The sequence below is a fragment of the Cyanistes caeruleus genome, chromosome 1 (genome assembly GCF_971803275.1).
Source record: "Cyanistes caeruleus chromosome 1, bCyaCae1.hap1.1, whole genome shotgun sequence".
Classification (NCBI taxonomy): Eukaryota; Metazoa; Chordata; class Aves; order Passeriformes; family Paridae; genus Cyanistes; species Cyanistes caeruleus.
This window is the reverse complement of record NC_141701.1, coordinates 114,481,256-114,502,351: the sequence shown is the minus strand read 5'-3', so window position 1 is coordinate 114,502,351 and position 21,096 is coordinate 114,481,256. Positions and strand designations below refer to the sequence as shown.

Below are 21,096 nucleotides of genomic sequence, written 5' to 3'. Positions count from 1 at the left end.
CAGCTTGGCCTGACGGATGACCAGGGAGGAGGCAGCAAAGACCGAGGCGGTGACAGGTACTTGAAGTCTATTCCCGTGTCTGGAGGGTCTGTTTAATATTCAGAATTCAGTAAATGGACATTTTCTGGCCTTTTGGGAACAACTTTGCTGTTCCTTTTCAAGCTTTAGAGGTCATATGAAACTCAGTATTCCATGGAGTTCCTTAGCTTTTGAAGCCTTAAACACTTTTCCTAGCGTTTTTGCATAGTTACATAATTTTAGATTTCTCCTCCCAAAGTGCAAAATAAGACTTTCAGCTGGACTACTTCTCTTTTCTTTTTTTTTTTTTCTTTCTTTAAATGGATCTCACATTCTCCTTTCTGAACATTCATCATTCTTATTGCCCTCAAGTCAATATTTAGCGTTTTCCAATCAGTGAATCCTCTTTAAACTGAACATTCAGGATTCCTGTGGTGTAGAAGCTTCCTGTTTTTCACTTTAGGCTCTCCGGTACTTTTTGCTACTGGTTTGGGCAAAGCTCCTGTATTTAATCTACAATCTCCCCAGCAAAACTTGTGAAATCAAACGATTGAGGGGAGGAGGCAGAAGGGTAAATATAAGTCAGTAATTTGTGTAACCTGTTCATCAGTCTGGCAAGCTCCTTGACTGGAGGTTTGCTATAGTTTAGATTAGCTGGATTTTTCTTCTTTCTCTGACTTCTGCAGTTTTGGCAAAGCACTTTGAGAAAGAAAATAGTTGAAAGAGAAGCTTTAATTTGGTCTCCCAAAGTTAATCAGGAATGGCAGAGATGCTTTCTAAAAGCACGTGCTGTGGATTCTGTCTCTCCATTCTCCTGCAGGGGAGGGGTTTTCAGAGTTTGGAGCTCATTACACATTGGCATTGTGCATAGAGGCCAGGTGATAAGGAATGAGAGGCAGCCTGGCTAGGGAGATAAGCTTTAGAAGATCCTATGGCTACATTTCCAAAGGCAGTTTCGTTTTGTTAAAGCTGAAGGTGTTAGTTTCTGAGGTTTCACACCCATGCTGAAGTCCCAGGATAAACTGCAATCCTGTATCTGAAGAATACCTGAACGGCAGAATCCAGGAAGTTGATGGAAAGAAGAATGCTTTTACAAAACATCTAATTTAGTTGGAAAACCAGCTCTGTCTCTAAACCGGTTTGAAATGCAGTCTTCCAAGCAGCCCAGTGCATTCACAAGTGAAGATCCAAAGGAAACAACCACCTGTGCTTTCAGTGCACTTCTCTGCCCAGACTCCTCAAAGGGACGAGCTCAGCCTGTCTCCATGGCCCGGTCACAAAAAGTGTAAATGATGCTGGTGTTGTGAATAGGACATGATTTTCAGGCAGAAAAATTTCCTCCCTCCCTCCCTCCTGCATGTGCTCACCAGCTGCGTGCTGTAAGAACCATGGAGCAGCTCAAAGAAGAGTGTGCAGAATCAGACCAAAACCACCCTGGTGTTTACAAAGGCTCTGACAGCAATCCTGGTCCCTCCAGACTGACAGCCAGGGGATATTTCTCAGCAGAGACATTTTAGATGACAAACGGCTCCCTGAATCTATTCATCAGCGTGTCTGTCACACAAGCTACCACTTATTGTCTAGCTGCAAAATCAACATTGACAGCATAATGCACCACCTTTTCCATGTGGGAAGAGTCCTGACATTTTAAACAACAGAGGTGCCAACACTCTGCCCTGCATCACAGCTGGCAGGGTTTGACCAGGCACTCAGTGTGCTAGGCTGCTGTCACAAAATCAGGGCTCAGGAAAAAGCACTTTATTTTGTAGCTTCATTTGTGTATGTGCATTGAACCTATGGTTGGAATGTGGTGTTTCAAGCTGGGTTAGCTAGAAAGTTGGCTTTCCAACCAAATGAGATGCTTTGCAAAGCCCAGTTCCTCTGGGGCTTTCCCCTGTTACACAGGCTCTGAGCAGAGTAAAACTGGCAAAAAAGCCAAAGTTCCCTCACTTTTTGTTAGAAAAGTGTACCACTTCTCAATGCTGTTATTCTCACTTTAGGAAAAAAAATAATAGATGTTTTATTCAGAAAGATTATTACTAAAATATATTTGGGGATCGCTAACTTACATGCAGTATTTCTTTCTATATCCACTTGATCTCTGAACAGCTTTAACAGCTTTTGGGTCTGAAGCCAAACACATCATCATCAGTTAGATCAGCTCTTTAAATAAAACAAACCTTAAGCTATTCCTTCTCTCTCTGCTTACTTGTAGTAGGCTATAGTTGTCATCTGTTGGTTACCCCATTTGCACTGAAAAATCATACTGATGCTCCAATGCAGAAGCAGTAGAAAATATTTCTGTATTGGACAAGGCATTTTACACAGATTTTTATACAGAGAAGAGAAATAGAGGGGTTTTCTTCAAGAAGTGGAATTTCAAAAGCAGCTTTAAGTCTTGGGTCTTATTAGTCATCAGTTTGCATTGTGCAAAAATTATTCCATCCAGTGGGTCTGAAGTGACAGAGTGAAAAAAGAAGGGGAAAACTCGGTACAGACAAGTCAGCACCCATTTCAGGAACATGATGGATGCTTAGAGGGAAGGCAACAGATTTCTAAATACAATGATACTAGGCCAACTTCTAAAACAAGTGCCAAGTGAATTAAAGCTCAGACTATGTTCTTATGGTCAGCACTAGACCACTCCAAATATGGTCCAAGAATAATGCAGTCCTGAGCTATCTCACAGCTTGTAAAAGGAAAGAACAGCAAGGTTTTCATAACTGACCCTTAACTCATGCAACAGGAAAGATCTGCACCCTCTCACAAAGAATATAAGCCTTTGCAGTACTTTTAGAGTGATGGCATTTCCAGTCTACAGAGAGCACTGGCAAGTAGCCAGAGCAACTCTCCTTCTTACAAGCTCTTGGCACCTGACCTCTGATCCAAGGGCAGCAGCTACTGCGGCACGCTGGAAAGGAAAATGCCCAGGAGTCAGCGTGTGCACGTGGGTGACATGTAGGAACAACCATCAAATGGCCAGTGCAGGCAAGTATTCCCTCTTGATCAATCTCTCTGCTTAAAATATACTTTGAATAGGAAGAGAACTTCATCTGCAGCAGAGATAAACAGCTGAGAGGGGCTCCTTTGACATTGAAGAAGTCAAGCATCTTGGCTCTGAGGAAGGCAAACATCTCCTAAGTCTCTTTTGGAGACTTCTGGAGGCCCAGAAGAAGGGAAATAAGCCTTACTTCCTTGATGAAAATTAAAATCTTACTGGGGTCAATCTCCTGGAGCTGTGGATGGATAAAAGTGCAGCATCACAGGTTATACAAATTATTTTGAAGCCTGGCTTATTAGTCCAGCCTCTTCTCCTGGCCTAGACACCTATCTTGTCTTGACATCTCTTGTGTAAAATTTTTATAAACATTTTCCACCATTAAAAAGGAATGGATATTGCAAAGTTTATTTTGAAATTGAAAACACTGTCATCATGCCCAGTTAAGGAAGAAACTTGTGTGGTAATAATGGAGTGTAGGTGCATTCAACTGTCTGAAGCCAAGGCTAGAGGCAAATCTGATCAGATCAGCACAGCTAGAAATGTGACAAGCCATCATTAGCATTAGGCGATCCCTTAGTTTCATTGCTGATTTCTTTAAGAGAACTTGAGATAAAAATGAAATTAAGGAGAATCCCACACCTCACACCCCAAGTGGGCTCTGGGTCCTTTTCTGCCCTGGGTTCAGACCAGCAGCCAAGCCCTGGTGCTGGAGCTGGAGCTGGAGTGCAGTTCCAGCAGCTCCAGGCTCACAGGGCTGTGTGCCTGGCAGCTGCTCGAGGCACCTGCTGATTTCACCAAGGGTATTCCCAGCCCAGTGTGTTCCTTTGCTCTCAGCACAGGGCAGCCAAGGACTTGAAGCCATCCTTGGCTCCCAAAATGGAACTGGCCCAGAGGACCTTTGATTTAAAGGGCAATCAGCACCTCCTTTTGAACACAGGGCTTTAGGGATATAGCCAGGAAATGGCTTGGCCTTGTTTTGCTTTTTAGCCCTGTGTAGAGTGCAAAGTTGATCATATGCACAGAGTCACAGTCTGCAGGGAGCTCAACCCCCTGTGTTTCTGGATGGAAGAACTTCCTCCCCTCATAACCTCAGTTTTCCCTTGGGCCCTGGCAGCAATGCAAAATTATAACTCCAGTGACAGGATACTTCTGATGAGAACAAACAAGTGAATATTGGGATTTTAGAACCAACAGATGACTATTTTATCACTACAGAGTTCTGTCAGAGAGTACTCTGCTCCTGAGCTTTGCAACAGGCTTTGGAGGCCACAGATCTGTCCCTGTTGTCACCACCCATTTCCTCCAGGCAGACCTTTGTGACCATCACTCCATCTCTGTAGCTCAGAACCTGGTGAGTAGAAGTCTGTTCTGGGGTCATTCATCCCATGTCTGGTGTCTGCAGGACTTCCAGAGGAGTCTCATGCCTCTGGGTACATTCCTTCTCCACACATGCTGCTCTGGAATGCTGGATGGATGTCAGGACCTGCTTCACAGGCCATTAGTGGGAGCTCTGGGAGGGCTCTCTGTTCCCTCTGGAAGAGAACAGTGTCTAGGACTGAGGTGATCAACACACGATAGACAAAGCAGGCACTGACTGAATGGAAAAGTGCCTTGTTCACTGTCCAGGCAGTCACAAAGGCAGGCTTCACCTCCAAGGGTCCCAGCTGAGCCAGCTCAGAGCGTGCTCAGCTGTTTCACTCCACGTGGGAGTCTCAGGGCTAGAGCCAGGATTGTGGGCACGGAGAGCAAGGAGCTCACTTTGGCAAGAGGGAGAGGTCAGCAGTTTTGGTGTGTGCTCTGGCATTCAGGAGAAGAACTTACCCTGCTTGCCCCACCATTTTTTGGGAAGTCTGAAAAATTTCCCACCACAGTCACAGAGCAGCCAGGCAAAGCCACCACACTTGTTCCCTGGGCAGGAGGGGAACAGAGCAGTGGGAGGGCAAGAAGACATCCAGGTTATCCCACCTCATCATGGAGGCTTTAAGGCACTGGTACCTAATGTCTGTCAGATCCCTCTGAGTCTGGATTTCCTGCCCAGAAGAAGTAAAGGAACTCCTGGCAACACAATCACATTGAGTTAGATGTTTCCAGCTCCTCCCTGACTCAGTCCTCTGGGAGGTTCATGGTTATGCCTCTTGCAGGCTCTCTGCTCCTCACAGTCATGGGTTCTGACCCACTTCACCAAGAAGGGCTGGTTTTAACTTGTGGGTTATGTTTCTGTCTCAGGTGCCAAACACTTCCTTGTGCCTTTTGTGAAAGCAACAGACAATACCTGTGAACCCTCCTACACTTTACTGGAGCAAGGAACAACTTCACTAAACCACCTCCTGGATTTCATCTTCTGTCATTATCTGACTCCCTCCCTCCCTCCCTCCCTCCCTCCCTCTCTCTCTCTCTCTCTCTCTTTGTGATTTTACTTGGGACATGTTTTCAGCCCTAACCAACTCCTGTTGCAACTTTATATGCACACAAAGACATGACCCAGCTTTCCTTTCCATTTTAAACATTACATCAGGCAGTGAAGCTCTCTGCCTCTATGGTTATCCCAGCAAAGACTTCTTCCCCTTTTTGTTCCTATTTCTGAGCAAGGAAATACCAAAGACCTTGCAGCCACATATTTTTTTCCCCTTTAAATATGGCTTGTGTTTGGATTTTGCAAAACTTCTTTTATTTCTTGTAACTAGAATATTTCTGTTCAGAGAAACACTGCTTGAAGCTACCCCCATACTCACTCAGCCAGCCTTTTGCAAATTCAAATTCCAATGAAATTCAGAAAAGGACTCATTCTGGGTTTTCTTTTGATTTGCTGATGTCCTTCTCTACTTTTTTACACTGTGTTTCCAAATACAATCCACTAAGGATTGTCTTGTTTTCCCTGTAGGTTCCACTCCAGCTCTGCACAGCAGGGTACAGAGGTCAGACCACTTTTCCAAGTTTGTAATTTTTCAAGGCACCACAAGGTCAGGATGACCCAGGAGGCATTTAATTTCTCCCTTAGGGACCTCTGACTCAGAGACCCCACAAACCTTTCATTATTCCTTGACCTTAGCAGCCTCAAAGCTCTCTCAAATGACACAAAGGAGCTTCCTCTGTTTTTTTTCTAGTTTTTCTAAGGGACTTCAGGCATATCATTGTGAGTACTGAGGCAGCTTGTGGCAGCACCTGCAGGGTCAGTGCTTCCACCAGGCATGGGCATGAGAGGAGAGATTCTCTGTGATTCAGTCTGGAAAGGAGTTTTCTCTACCTGGTAAACAGTAAGGAGGGCTGCAATACGATAAAACAGAATGGAGGGACTTTTGTACATACCCTTTTACTTACTTCAAAGGTGATGTGTTTGCAGTCACTTTTAATATGCAAATTTTCATTTTGGAACTACTGATGCTATGGGGAATACCACACAGCACACGTGACCATGAGTATGACACACATTTGTTTGTTGTTAGACTCTCAAGTTCACAGAGAAAATCCTTCAGACATGGCTCAGTTTTCAAAGACGGAAAACCCTCATGCACTGTCACCAAGTGGGCAAACAAACTGCACATGTGTTCACCAACAGGCTCAGGGTGCAAGAGGCAGCCCACAGGGCAAAAACACACTCCTGCTTTAGTGCCAGAGCTCCAGGGGAAGAGCTACCATCTCTTATGTTGTTCTCTGCAGTGATAAACAGCGATAAACATGTACTGAAGCAAATTCATGTGGCTCTCAGAATCCACAGATACCACACTACCTTTTGAAAAACAGATTTCACCACTACAAATGAAGCCTGAAAATGTTATACCCAGAGCACTGGCATCTGTGGGAGCAGAACTATTTCTTCACATCCAGTAAACAAGTTTTTACACACCAGATTAATTCCTCACTCCAGAGCTGGTCCTGGGGGGCCAAAGCAATCCATGTTGCTGCTCGCTTGGTGCTAACCCAGCAGAGGCTTTGGCAAGGCTTCCCCACGCGGGCACCTGAACTGGAGAGCTTGAAGGGATTCCATTTAAGGCACAGCAGGGATTTCACGCTTTCTCTCTGGCTCCTCACATACAGCTCCTGCCTTTGAAGGCAGCCCTTCTTCCCACAGGCCACGGGGGGAACAAACCCTGCAGGTGCTGCCACAGCACTCGCCAGGCACAGGAAGGCCGGTGTCAGGAATGTGCTCCCAGGGGTGCAGACAGAGGGAGCTGAGGGAGCTCAGCATCCCTCGGGAAGCTGCCAGCACCTCCTGTGGAAGGGGACCAGGAGCAGGAGCTGGCAGCCAACCAGGAAATGCCTGTGGGAATCACCGTGAAGCAAGAGCCCAAAACAGGTTTGCCATCTGGGACAGGCCAAGAAATTGTTTTGGCTCCAGGCAATAGGCCTGGCTTCTTCCAGGAGGGAGTGAAAGAACTAGAGGAGAAATCAGAACTGCAATGGAAAGTAAGACTAGAGAAAATGTTTGAATGAGATCTTCTCCAATAGGTAGGAGACCAAGGTACGGAAAGTATGAAAAGATGGGAAGCTTATTGCTCCTGTCACACCATCCCTGTTTAGACTGGGAGTGGAGAAGGAAAGAAAGGGCGTTCCCTTAAAAAATGTAATTGAGTGAGACATAAATCAAGAGTCGGTTCACTGGAGTAAATTAAGGCTGGCTGCTGTGAAGAGTGAGGAAGTGAAAACCTTTGGTTGGCTGCCCAAGGGAATGGAGGAGAGGAGATAAGATATGAGGTAGGTGATGAAAGGGATGCAGATACACAGAAATGTGAACCGGTTAGAGCTGATAAAACATTGTGCTCTAGGTCTTACTTTTCCCATTCCAGTGGCTTGGAAGTGTGAGACAGAGCTGACAAAAGATCCTGCAACAAAGAGACAGAGACACCAGGACCACTTTTCAGTTATAAGCTTTTTCTTTTTTAGAATTCAAGCTTACACAGTTATCTATGCCCACTATATTCATAATTACATTTTAATATCTGCATACAAAAGCTATGTAAAAATTATTTTCTTCCCCAAATATACAAATTTTCTCTTTAGATAGTTTAAAACATTTGTGATCACAGATTTTTTTTTTTAATATATTTTAGGCTGAAAAAATATTACCAATCTAGCATAACTCTTAACACTGTTTGCAAAAAAATACATCATCCAAGGTACTTTGTTTTTTACTGTACGGTGTAATGTTTGCCTTACCCTCAGGGCATGAAACTGATATAAAAAAATAAAACAAATAAGCAAAACCCACAAACCTCACAGACAAAGTAGAAAGTCCTCCCAACCAATTTCATAAAAACAAATAAACAACCCAAACCACCCTCCTCTTTAAAAAAATTATGAATGACTAATTTGATGTATTTATGAGCAAACTGAAATTGTAGAGTGCTAAGGAAGTAGAAAAAGAGAAAAAGAAATTACAGTATGTCAGCTAGTTCATGCCCTGATACTATCTTTACCAACATTAAATGTGTAATTAAATAAAGTGTCTTTTAATGTTTTACATTGTGCTCAGTAATTTACATAAATTTAATCCACACCTGGGTGCTGATGTAGATTTACATTTGATTGTCTTGTGCATAAACAAGGTTAGCTTTTAAAGAAGGTAAACTGTGCAATGGACAGTCACAAACAACTTATTTACCTGCACAATATTGCTTTTTGAAGGCGACATCAGTCAATGTGGATACACACAAATAATGCATACTCTTTGCATTTGCTAACATCTATACTAAAACTTTGTGATAAGGCCAAACCTTTTTTTGTTTTGTTTTTAATTTTAAAGCAAAAATATACCATAGTAAAAAAAAACAAAACCAAAAATGTTCTCATACCATTTTGAGTCTTTAAGTGGAAAATAAATCTCTATCACACTAGAATAAAATTCTCTCTATAAAATTCAAATACAGATCACTTCATTACTATATCAAAAGGAAACGTCTGGCAATCATTTCCAGATGATCACAATAACAAGACACATTAAGAGGTTCTGTTGCCTCTTCCTTTGTGAAAAGATAAATGTTGAACACTTTCAATTGCTCTCACAGTGAGAGGAAAACCTTCCTTGGTTGTGGATTTTGATTCTGTCAATGAAAAAGGTTTAGCCTTAGGAATGCTGGCTACATCTCAAAACCATAAGACTGATTTTTAAAATTTATGATTCATGCAGCAAGAAGTCAATATGACACATACAGATTAGAGTTCCATAGCATAAAAATACATCACTAGCAATGACATGCTCTGCTTGTGATTAACAGCCCTCTCTTGGCAGATTTCTGATATAAATGGTCTTTCTGGACAGTTTTTTTTCTCTTTCTAATACCTGCCTCTGAAGAAGCAAGCAGTCTGCTCAAGGATGATTTTGGACCTGGGAGGTCTAACTCTAACGTCTACATTTTGGCAGAATGTAAACAAAAATCATTAGCACGCACTATATATGTTATAATAAATATCACAACTTAACTGAGATTACACATGAAATGAGTATCTAAATGCACATGTTACTCAGGGAAATACCATGAATGGTGACAATCAGGTTTGACAGAAAAAACCTTCTGTGTAAGACCCACATGTGGACCACAAAGCAAACAAAAGAGCCATGTGGCACCAGCAGAAACAAGACTCTGGACTGCACTGGAAAGCACAAGTTTGTTATTTCACTCAGGAGTTACTACAAAGGGTGCTGCCTGTGGCACTGGTGTCTGCCACTGAGGTGGTCCCTCAATGGCTTGAGACCACTGATATTTAGAAGTACATCTTTGCAGAGCTAAGGTCAGTTAGTTTTGCTCTCACGATCACATAACTCAGCAGTTTGTACTGAGGAAGTAAAGGAAGTGACACAAAGTAAGACTGGTAGGAGATCAGAGGCCATTAGATGTCAGTACATCAGATCAGTCCAACTACGAGCTTGGCCTTAATTTTCAGATAGGGAATACTACTAACTCAGTCTGTTAGTTACTACTAGACTCCAACTTAACCTGAAAAGCTAGAAAAACATATTGATGTATGTCCTTTCTGCTTAGAGCACTGCCAGAACTGTCTAAGTCGGTTGCCTGAATTTAGGCACTTCAGTCCATCTGCAATCACCTACGGAAGGAGGCCTGATTTTTCTGAACCCTGACTAAGCACAGCTCCAATCTGCATTGGTATTTTGGAACAAGAAGAGATGTGATGCTTCCTCTCCTGGGTCTCACCTGCAACACAGTCAAAAGCTTGAATGCCTACTCGAGCTCACATTAAGCAAAAAGGTGAGGTACTTGCACTGGCTTCAGAAGGAATTTCATGCTCAGATCCATGGCAGAACAGAGCTTCAAAAGACACACACATTTCTCTTTTCTTTGCAAGTCACTGTGGGCACAGGCACTGATGCCTAAGCTTTTCATATATTTGTCATAGATTTGTAGCTTTGTAGATTTCTAATACATGGCTGTAGCTCCCAGTACTTTTCCTGTCCCTTTTCCCCTACAGTTTAGACCAATAAGATAACCTTCTAAGACATATTATGCTACATTCCTGAAATATTATTTAGTCTTGCCTCTTTAGCCAAGGATTAAAAAGTATTAAGCCAAGGATTAAATGGAGTCTTATTTCCTTTTACCATGTATCCTAGACATAATAAATATGGGGCTAGAAACTCAGAGTGGCTCCAAACCACTTGGTTTGGTTGGGCAGAACCAAAAGGGGGGGATTACTTAAATAAATGCTCTTCGAATTGGACATTATTGTTGAAAATGCTAATTTGTTAAACTTATAAAAATTGTAGAATTTATAAAACTTATAAAATTGTAGAAGTCCCATATCATGTGTACATGTTGCCATATTCACACCTGGAGGCCTCTAATTCTGCTTTTATATTCCTTGCTATATTAATATTGTCTCAAAAGTGTGTTGTTTTGTTTCTAGATTGTGAAGCCATCAATGTAAGTATGGGATCAGCTGCTTTTCTGAGTTCTCTATTACATGCTTTAAGTCCTCCATCAAGTCACCCCAAATCACGTATCCAAAAAGCCAGTTTCTGACTCTTTGTCCCCAGGACTGTGCTCTACAAGGAATTTGAATAGAGATGTTGTTTAGATACATGCTTTAAGATGGAGCCAACACAGCCAATAAAAGAGGTTCTACACCAAATATTTAAGAATTAATCTCCAATGGTGTGTCTTCACAGCTAGCTGCAAAAGCACTCCTAAGCGCCCCAATGTGTTTCATGTTCTGACAAAAAAACCCCTAAGTGATGACATTAGTGCTCATAGCACATCACAGGTGCATATGATATCAAACAACAGGGAGAACAAGATTCCACATCCCTAACAACATGCCCAGTATCACTCTAAATGCTTTATCAATGATGTAGAGAAAGAAGGGTAGAAAGAATTTAACTCCTGACACACATAAATCGTGTCCCATCTACAAGTTTTCCTGAGTATCCTGTTTTTATGAGGGGATAAACACATAAGATATGGGTTCAGATATGGGCCATGAGCTTTGAAAGCCAACACATCCAGTCTAACAATTTGCCAGGCAAATGGGTCAATAAATAGCAGAGAAAGAAACTGGTACAAATCAATGCACAACATGAAAGAATAGGGCATGAGGCAGTGCAAAAAACATGAACTAAGTCTCTGGTGCCCAGGAAGAACAGAAAGATGTTTTAGATGTGTCATACAAATTCAGAGGATGGTTTAATATCAAGTTTATAAAACCCAGGGACAGCATCCCTGAATGGAGATGGTGACAGAGAGGAACCTCTACCTACAATGTCCTCATCACTGGCCTCCAAACATTTCAGGACTGTGAGAACTGGCTTGCAGACTTCGGCAGCAGGACATTTTGTCATTGCTCAGTTTGGTTCCTGCTAGTGCAGTTAGTGGAAATAAATTAAAGGAATCAAGAGAGCATCTAGCCTAATGAAACACATACAGACACACCTGTAGGAAGGGAGAACTCAGCTGATTCACGCACACACACACAGGGTAGAGTCAGAGAAAAAGAGAGAGAGAAGATAAAAATATGGAAATATGTTTAAGACATCTGCTGAAGATTTGTAATTATATATATATAAAATTATATATATATGTGCATATAAACTTTATATATATATATATATATAAAACAAAGAATTACTGCTGAGCAACACTATCTGTATTACTGGGATAAAGCTCTACAGTCTTGACTGTTGTTAATAACATAGTTGGTTTCTGTCCCATCTGAAGATCACCCTATATGTTTCACTCTCCTTATCCTCATTCTACAGGAGCCCTCATATCCCTGAATAACTCTGAGACACTGCCTGCTATCCTGATAGAGAGCCTTCTCCCTCAGAGTGATGGATTTTCCACACACCTCAGAAAAAACAGACCCCTCCACTATCAGGAGAAGCAACTCAGATCAAATTTCCTTCCTCACTCCAACAAATCTTCCAGTGAAGTTTACCTGGAGTCCAAATTTAGTAACTGAAGATGTTAATATCTTATACACATGGAAAAAAAACCACTCAGTCCCTTCTAACACTCTGCATTATTTTAAGTACTTGATTTATGGGGCACAGTTAAACTCATCTGCAACTGCATCAGAGAATGATGGGAACATGATGATGATGAAGATCCTAAATCATAGTGGTAATTGTTACAATAGAAACAATCACAAAGACCAGAAATTTCATATTATGATTTGGTCAGTTGTACCCTGCAAAAGGAGGTAATACAAGACAGAATTGTCAGTGTCAAATTAACAGCTGTTTTATCCTGAAGGCAAGTTTATTTTTCTGCCACTTCAATCTCTCTCCCCTGTTTTCCAGGCAATAATGGGTGTGAGCTGGTGACCACACAAATGCTGGTGAATGAGATTGGTCTGTTCTTATTTTCACTGTTAAGCTGTCAAAGCACTCACATCAAAAGACTGAAGAACAAATTGCAATAGTCACAAGTACCCGCATTAAAGGGATGTTTTCATCCATGTGTATACAATTGCCCCCCAGTAACCCCAAAAGAAACCCCAAACAAAACCCCAGCCCCGTCTCAAGAAACAGAAGACCACGAAAGAAGAAGACCAAACAGGTGAGAAGAGCCGGGCAACGGGATGAAATGACAGCCAGTAGTGCGACGGGGGTGTAGAGAACCACTTGAGTCTCTCTAATCCTCAAACACTTCCAGGAACAACGGAGGGAACAGTTCTGTGGGGCACTCCACCTTCATGTGCAGGAAGCGGCTGGCATGGCAGGCTCCGATCATTCGCAGGTCTGTCACTTTCATCAGCAGTTTTGGCCAAAAGTGTGCAACATGGTGTTTTCTGTAGTTAATGTAGTGTTCGAACGCCAGGAGGAAACCCTCTTGACACTTTTCTATTCTCTCGACGCAAACAAGGCCTGGGCGATCTGTAGATACAATGCAGCAGAATTATAATTTTTATTTGCTTTAGCAAATGCCTGATTATAAATCAGGAAAAATAGGACGATTCTGATGCTAGGAAAGAAAGGAGAGAGACAGGGGGCATTCGTGGCTCTGCCAAAAACTTCTTTCACCCCAGTCAACTCACTTGTTAGTTCAATCCCTGTTAAAAGAAGAAGAAAAAGAATCCTTCCTTTCTTCATCCTTTGCCTGCTTTCCTCACTTAGAGTGTAGCTGTTTGGGAAGTGTTTCCTTACAGTCACTAGAGCATCAGATCCCTGATTTCAGCTAAGGCTTCTATCTATGTTTTTCTGTAAAACAACTAATAAAGAAACAAAAAAATATTTCCTTGTCAGATACCTAAATTGCAGTCACTTTCTATCTGTTTTCCTACAATCCGACCAATGGTTTGATCATGATTTGATGCCAGGTGAGCTGTTATGGAGCATCAAGGAACAGCAAAGGCCAAAAATCTGGCTGTCTCAACTGGCACCCAGATAGGCACTGGGAAAGCCCCTTTCAAAAGTCACTTCTCAGGAGACACTTCTGGGAAAGCAGGTCCTTTCTGAACTGCCTTCTGAAAGCCCTGCTCCTGTATTACTGTGTAGGGACCTAAAAATAAATCAAAATATTTTGATGGGGAAGATGAAGTGCTGTGTTATGATTAATGTGGAAACCTGTTTATCTCAGATGCAGTTAATGTTGTAAATTACTGATTGTGTATTGTTATTCAGTGCCCAATGTTCAAAGCCATCTTAAAATCTTGCCAAATCTGCCACTGCCCAAGAATGGAATTTCCTCTTTGGGCTGGCACAATCACTGGAAGCATATTTAAAAACATACTCAAATTGAGAAGGTTAGAAACTCTTTGGAAATCATAGGAAGTTGTCTGTGCTGCTTTTGTATCATGACCAGTTGCAAAAGGTCCCATCACAGGGAAACAGCACAACTCGTAAATGCCCATTAGGAAGCAATGGTGCTGTTAAATCGGAAAACAAGAGGGCAAGTCAAACTAAACATATGAGTCTGGTGGAAATGTGTATGAACGCTCAGTGCATGACATTACTCAGGGGAAGAGGGAACTTATCATAAGGACCAATGTTGCCAAATTATCCATTTTGCATTTAAGGCAAACTCTCAGAATCAGAACTGATTTTTTCTTGATGATCATCCCTGGCTCATTCCTAAGTACCAAATTAAGGAAGGTGTGTTACCAAAATAACTTTTATGTCCATCTCTCTGAACACCCTGAATTTTTTTCCTAGTATTCACCAAAATGAGAGGTTTTGAGAGAAAATTTCTCCCACATTACTCTAGTCAGCACTACAAGATTTAACCTACCTTATTTCTTCTATAAAGACGCTTGTAACAAAGACTAAAGAGTTTCAAAACTGTTTGGATCTCAGTATATTTCTGTTCTCACCTGATGACATGAGCAGAACAGCCTGAAGAAGGGCAACCTCGGTGTCATCCAGGTTAAATGAAGAAAGAGACATGCCCAGGTCAAAAATGGCATCAGACACTACGCCAAGACCCCCATTTTTCAGCTGGCCCCTTGTCACCGCCATCTCCCCATTCAGTGTTAAAGTCTCACTCTCGGGGTCATAGCGAACTGCTGCTCGGAGGGACATGATCTCCATACAGCAGCCTTTCAGAAGGATGATCTGGTCTTCACATGGCAGCTGCAGAAATTATAAACAGCAAAGAAAAATGCATGTTTGTCAAACTGAGTGGCTTTTACAACTACAGTAAATCCACAAGCATGAAGTTGCAGTTCACAGCCCAGGACACTGCCCCACAAAGCACAGCTTCCCTCCAAACATGCTGTTCTGCACAAACCCCCAGGATCTTTGTTCCTGCCCTCAGGAACTGCCAGCAGGTTAACATTCCCTGGTTAGCATCCCCACACACCCTCAGGAAATCTAGCAATAACACAGCTATTGGTTCCCTCAGCTTACAACTTATCACAGCAGAAAAAGCTATAATTGGGGCTGGTGCAGACCCAATGGCTGGTGCCATCCCAGTTAAGTTTACTACCAGCCATAATTATTTCTTACCTGACCAGAGGAAAAGAAAAACTTTTGGGAGGGTCTTTAAGAATGGACTGTGTTTTAAATAAAAGGAATTAAATACAGGTTTATATCTAGAGGATATACCTAAATCAGTGAAGCAGTAATTCTCACTGCCCATTTTAACAATAGAGAATTTATTAATCCATTCTTAATCTAGTAAGGCTGTTCTCCCTGAGCTCACTACATTATTGCTGGACAGACAGAAAATCTGTGATATAGTTACAGCTTTTATGCTGGTGTATAAGCTGTGATCTTCAGGGCACATGTCATTTCCATGCCATTTAACAAAGGCAAGCTGTCCAAATTGTTAGATGTAGGTCCTGTATTTACAGAGTATAACCAGGATGATGACACATGAGCAGAACGTGTTCTATAAAGCATGTCTTTATGTTCTCATAGGTTATTCAGTGATAACAAAACACACCAAGGCAATTTTGAGACTGTTCACATACATGAACAACAAGGGTCCCACATATGGAAGAGTAACACACTTCTGCTTGGCTTGAAAGGAGGCAAAAAGCCATTTATTTTTGATTTATATAGAATTATTATACTTACCTGTTTTGCAATTCAAAATGAAAACCCCCATGAACCATAGGTTTACATGGCAACAGTGTACTTGCAAAGCAAGTGCATTGATTTGGTGGGAAATGATGCAGAGCTACCTAATGCAAGTGGAAAGCAGTTCCCTGTTAGAGAAGAGTTTTAAGCAGAAAGCTAGCCATGGTCAGGAAAATGAATTGAGTCATGCAGCTACTTTTCCAACAATGCCAGCTTCAGGTGTGAATTGTTTAATACACAAGAAAATTGACTCATCCTGTTGAGGACAAATCAGTTTCCCTACAGATGACCCTCAGCTCAGCAGCAGTGTGGGGAAGACTGCACAGGCACAGTGGCAGTCTTGCTACCCAATGACAATTCCACTATTTGGCAGCAGAGACTGAAGCAGGGAAAGAAACAGAGTTTAAATAAAACTGAAACGAGAATAGATATGTGAGAGGAACCATGAAGAGATACTGGAATAAGCAATGGCAGTGAAAGAAAGGACATGAAAGAAAGGAAGTGAGAAGGGATAAGAAAAGAGAAATTAAAAAAACACGAAGCCTATAAATAGAAGGATAAATAGTAGAAAAGAAACAGATAATAGTAGAGAAGATATTTTGTGATGTTTCACCCATTTTGCATTAAAACTAAAAGAGGATTTCTCTTTCTGCTTGATCCTTCTTGAAACTTCTTTGTGGTAGTGGTGGTCTGCTTTTCTAATTCTGAAGGATGCATGGGACAACTGTTTCACAGATGCCAGGTCTCAGGTCTTATCTGCCAGTAGCAGGAGTTACCAGAGACAGAAGGCTTGAACATCAGCTCTACTCCCAGCTGTGCAGTTTTTAATGCTACCTACACTCATCACTTGACTGATGCTACCAGAGCATCTTCCAGTAGCTGGATCAACAAGTGTGATTGAAACTCTGCCCTGTGTTGTCCTTTCTTTTTTCTCTGCAGGGAGAAAAAGCACAAGGCAGGAATCTGAGGTGCTCACCCCTGCAGGACACATGTGCAGTGCAGCACCATGGAACTGAGCTGAGCTGAGTGACCTCACAGAGTATTTACACAGCTTCACTCACTGTGGAACCACTGATGTCTTGACATTTAAAACTCACATCAAACTTAATTGCATTCTCCTCAGTCTTCATCTTCTAAGTAGAAAGAAGAGCAGGAAGGAAACAACAGGAGAAATGCTGAAAAGCAAATGAAGTTTTCCTTATAGGTTGATTACTCTGGGATTGGATACTTGTTGTGAGGTAGGGGTCAGTGGGTGCACACACACTAAGCTGGGCACTCACAGTGCTTTGCTGGCTTCTACATGTGTCCAAAGATGTGAAAAAAAAAGGAAAAGTAGCCATGAAAATGTAAGCGACCATGGATGTTCTCTGTCATGTCCTTCTTTCATAGAGATTTACTTCCTTGTCAGACAGCTTCTGGAATTAGGAACTGAATTAATGCTCTGCAGGTCCTATGGAAAAAAGGAGTGTTTCTTTCTTGTAAAAAATCTACAGCCCACACAGCTTTGCATCTAAGAAAAAGATATGGGTTAAAAATCATAATGGAAACAAAGTCAACAGGAGGATGCCCCTTCAAAAAGGAGCAAACATTTGTCATTTTCTTCATGTTACAGCAAATGCTATATGACAATTCGGAGGACAGCTGTCCTATTCCTTTGTGTTCATGAGGAGCTGTCCCTCACCCTGCCATCAGATCTTGCTGTATATGGGCAGGTGTCAGATTTACACAGTGGCTCAGCTGCAAACAAAGCCTGTCCAGCTGAGCCACGTAACATACAGAGGTCATGCTCAATGATGCCTTGAATTCTTCATCCATGATTCCTTCCTAGCTCTGACACAAGTGGGCCCATAGTAGTCAGGAGGGGTAAGAGATGTCAGATGGGCACTGAAGTCTGTGTGTGACTGGCAGAGCTTTCTGAATTAAAAAGACTACCTTGGTATGTCACTGCAATTTCCCACCAACAAATGCCAGATCAGAGGAGACAGATTCCCTCAGATGCTAAATGCTGCGGGGGCCTCATGATCTATGGACATATTCCTCATATTTTAAAATCTTCATGCTTGACTACTATTTCCTGCTTCCTTGACTGATGGTGCCAGTGCAGAGGCTGGCCAGGGTGAGATATTTACACTATGACAACTATTGATATTTACCTCTTCTCATTCTGTACTTGCCAGAGGACATATATAGCTCTCCCTGACTGACTTTAAAGAAAAGTTGCCAGCCACAGGAGATTAAAATGTTATGGCTGCCACACCCTTCCTTCCTAGTAGGGTGTTGACCTCAAAGGGTGCAATGGAAGGTGTTCCTGCTGAGGGTAGGTTGTTGGAACCAGATGATCTTTAAGTTCCCTTCCAACCCAAACCATCCTATGATTCTATGAAAATTATTTATATTATTAAGACTGAAATATTATTTCAGGCTGCAGTAGTGACACCATTTATTAAACTGGAGAAAAAAACCCAACATTCAACCACTGCACCTGGTCTTTCAATGAAAATGATACCTTGGTACAAATGAGATCAGCATAAGGCCTCTGTATCCTATGTGCAACCAAGCCCTTGAGTCTATTTACTGTATATTTACATGTGATTATCTACCTGGAATGACAATCCGTTTTCATAGATTCTTTTATGCAAACATCCCCATTCAGAAAAACCAAGCCTAGGGAACCCAATGAGGTAAATGCTACTCCTGGACCAGGGGTACTTTCCTGAATTTGAAGAATTTCTTACTGCACAGACCCAACTCAACAATACTGTACCTGCCAAGGAACCAAAAGATACATAGGGAACCATGTGCTGGAAGATTTTATTAAACATATCAGCAATGCTTCTAGACAGTATATTTTTGTTCACTTGCTTGGTTCAAGGCCACCTCCAAAGTCATATCTGAGTCTCTAATAAACCACAATGACTTCCAGATTAACAAACTCAGGGTTTCAGTAATCACAGGAAAAAGAAAAGTCATGAAAATCCAGTTTATTCTAGTCCCATCGATTTTGAGTGTCTTTAATTTTTTAATTTTAGACACACTGAATTTTTAAGTTTCATGCCAGAGTATTTTGACTAGTTTTTAACAACAGGCATATAAATTGAGGAGTGCAAGAAAGTCTTCTTACCTCACAAAACATAGGCAACTTTTTGGCAAAATCCACCACTCTTGTAATCGCTGGTGTGATAATTTTTGTAAACTGGCTGAAGGCTTCTAAATCCACTTTCCCACCTTCTGGGGCATTAACTATTGGTGCCTGCCCAATATCTTCTGGCTAAGGATATAAACAAAGATATTTAAAGGAGCAGTCTGTCTTAGAGCAACTATTTTATACTCTAAAAAGTCTTTCTTGGTGATGGAAGATACACTAAAATAAAAAGCAACACTATTTGCTTTATAAGTAAACTCCATTTACATCACAAAGTGTGAATTTATTTGTAAGGCATTTGTGAAAGAGGTGACTGCACAGAGAAATGGGTGACTGGTATGCTTCTACCCATTCTTCATGGACAGCTGGACTGTTGTGCACACAATTTCTTCCTTGTGTCTCCATCTATGTATTTTATGGGTGCAGCATATGCATCTTTTGCTTAAAAAACACAGGCACATTTTTCCTTACAGGAGCTGAAAGCTTCCCTAAAAGCAAAGAGAATTGGAGAGACATGTTACCCCTGAGAAGATGCTGCAAACTTTTCAGAATTAGGCTTTCACCTACTCAAAGCTTGGAAAGTCTCCCCAGGACAGATTGCCAGGTATCACAGGGCCCTCCCAGGTAATTGCCAAGGCCAATTTTCAAAAGGCTAAACCAACTTATGTGCAAAGCTAAAACAACTTATGAGCAAGAACAGGCTAACCTAAAGGTGTGGTGAATAATGCAAATAGAATTTGAACTCATCTGGGTAAAATTTTAATTGAAAATTGCCTGTTGGATGATTTCAGCTCAAGGGTTCTCCAAATGAGAAACAAATCATATTTTGAGGATTTCAATAAGGATATACAATGAAATAGTTTGAAGCAGAATCTGTAATGAGTGTTTTTTTTAATCCAACTGCACTTGAACTTGTTTACCTGGTTTTTATGCAGCTGGTCAATGTTACCATGTATTTTAAAAACAGGCACATCAAAGCTGTTTTGTTTGTTACGTGTGGCTTTGCAATTACAAAACACCTGCCAGACACCATGGAGAGTTTTCATTCTGTTCCCATTAAGGTCAAAAACTAGATAAAATCCAGAGAAGTAGACCTTTAAGACCAATGGGCCCCACAACATTTATATAAGACACTTATACAGGGGAGGTGTGGAAAGTGCTGTCTGTAATGAGAACTGTGTTCAATCCCTTTTTTGAAGAAACACATCATAAAAGATCCTTCCACAGCTCTGTAACCAATCTGAATCCAAATCTAACCTCTTATAAGAAAAAACTCAGCAATGTGCTAATAAAGCAAGCACCAATTGTAAAGGAACAATGAAGAAGACTGGGCTCAATTATGTGATGGTTTCTACTAAAAAAACTCAAATAAACTAATTCCTAGGCTTTCTCCCTCCCTGAATCTTGGGTAACTAAACCACATTGTCTGTGTGCTCATGATAAACAACCTTCATCATCCAAGCAAAAAGACCAAATGCTTAAACCCACATGAACCATTGGTATGGAGAAAAAGAAAGAGCACAGCATTTTCTCAGGAAAGGCAAAGCCAGTCAGGAGAGCCAGCTAAAGCTAACACACTGGAGGGAAGCCCTATCCACCTACCTCAACAGGAGAAGAGGTGTGGACCCCAATGAAGTCCCTGTTGTCAAAGAACCAGCCCCAGCCACATAAGGACAAATCCATAGCTCCCGGGGCAGACTGTCAGCTTCTCCTGCTCTTCAACAGCTCATGTGCAGCCCCAACCTTGAGCTCCCTAGGTTTTGTCCCAAACCAGCTAATACCCAAAGAACAGCACTGCTGTCTAAGCAACCAAAAGTACTACTGCAGCTGCTTCTTGATCTGCTCACACCTTGCTCTGCAACACCCCTGGAAAGTGCTCTCTTGCTTCTTGCCAGTGATGACTGGGTGTGGTTTCCTGACTGTAGAGTACTATGAACATGAGCCATTCATATAGAAATTTAGATG

At 41.7% G+C, this 21,096-nt stretch overlaps 1 protein-coding gene across 7 annotated transcripts in view; it reads right to left on the bottom strand.

Annotated features, from left to right (window-relative positions):
- Positions 1 to 12,707: 12,707 nt before the first annotated feature.
- Positions 12,708 to 21,096, bottom strand: part of THRB (thyroid hormone receptor beta) — a 151,524-nt gene continuing 143,135 nt past the window's right edge. For 5 of the 7 annotated variants that reach the window (XM_086851442.1, XM_086851436.1, XM_086851414.1 and 2 more), the window contains 3 exons: positions 19,111 to 19,257; positions 14,780 to 15,038; positions 12,708 to 13,343 (listed from right to left, as the gene is read on the bottom strand). In XM_086851442.1, the coding sequence (XP_086707568.1) occupies positions 13,102 to 13,343; positions 14,780 to 15,038; positions 19,111 to 19,257 (648 nt within the window). In that variant the 3' untranslated portion in view covers positions 12,708 to 13,101. The remainder of the gene's footprint in view (positions 13,344 to 14,779; positions 15,039 to 19,110; positions 19,258 to 21,096) is intronic. The other 2 variants (XM_086851449.1, XM_086851409.1) reach the window with 1 other exon arrangement.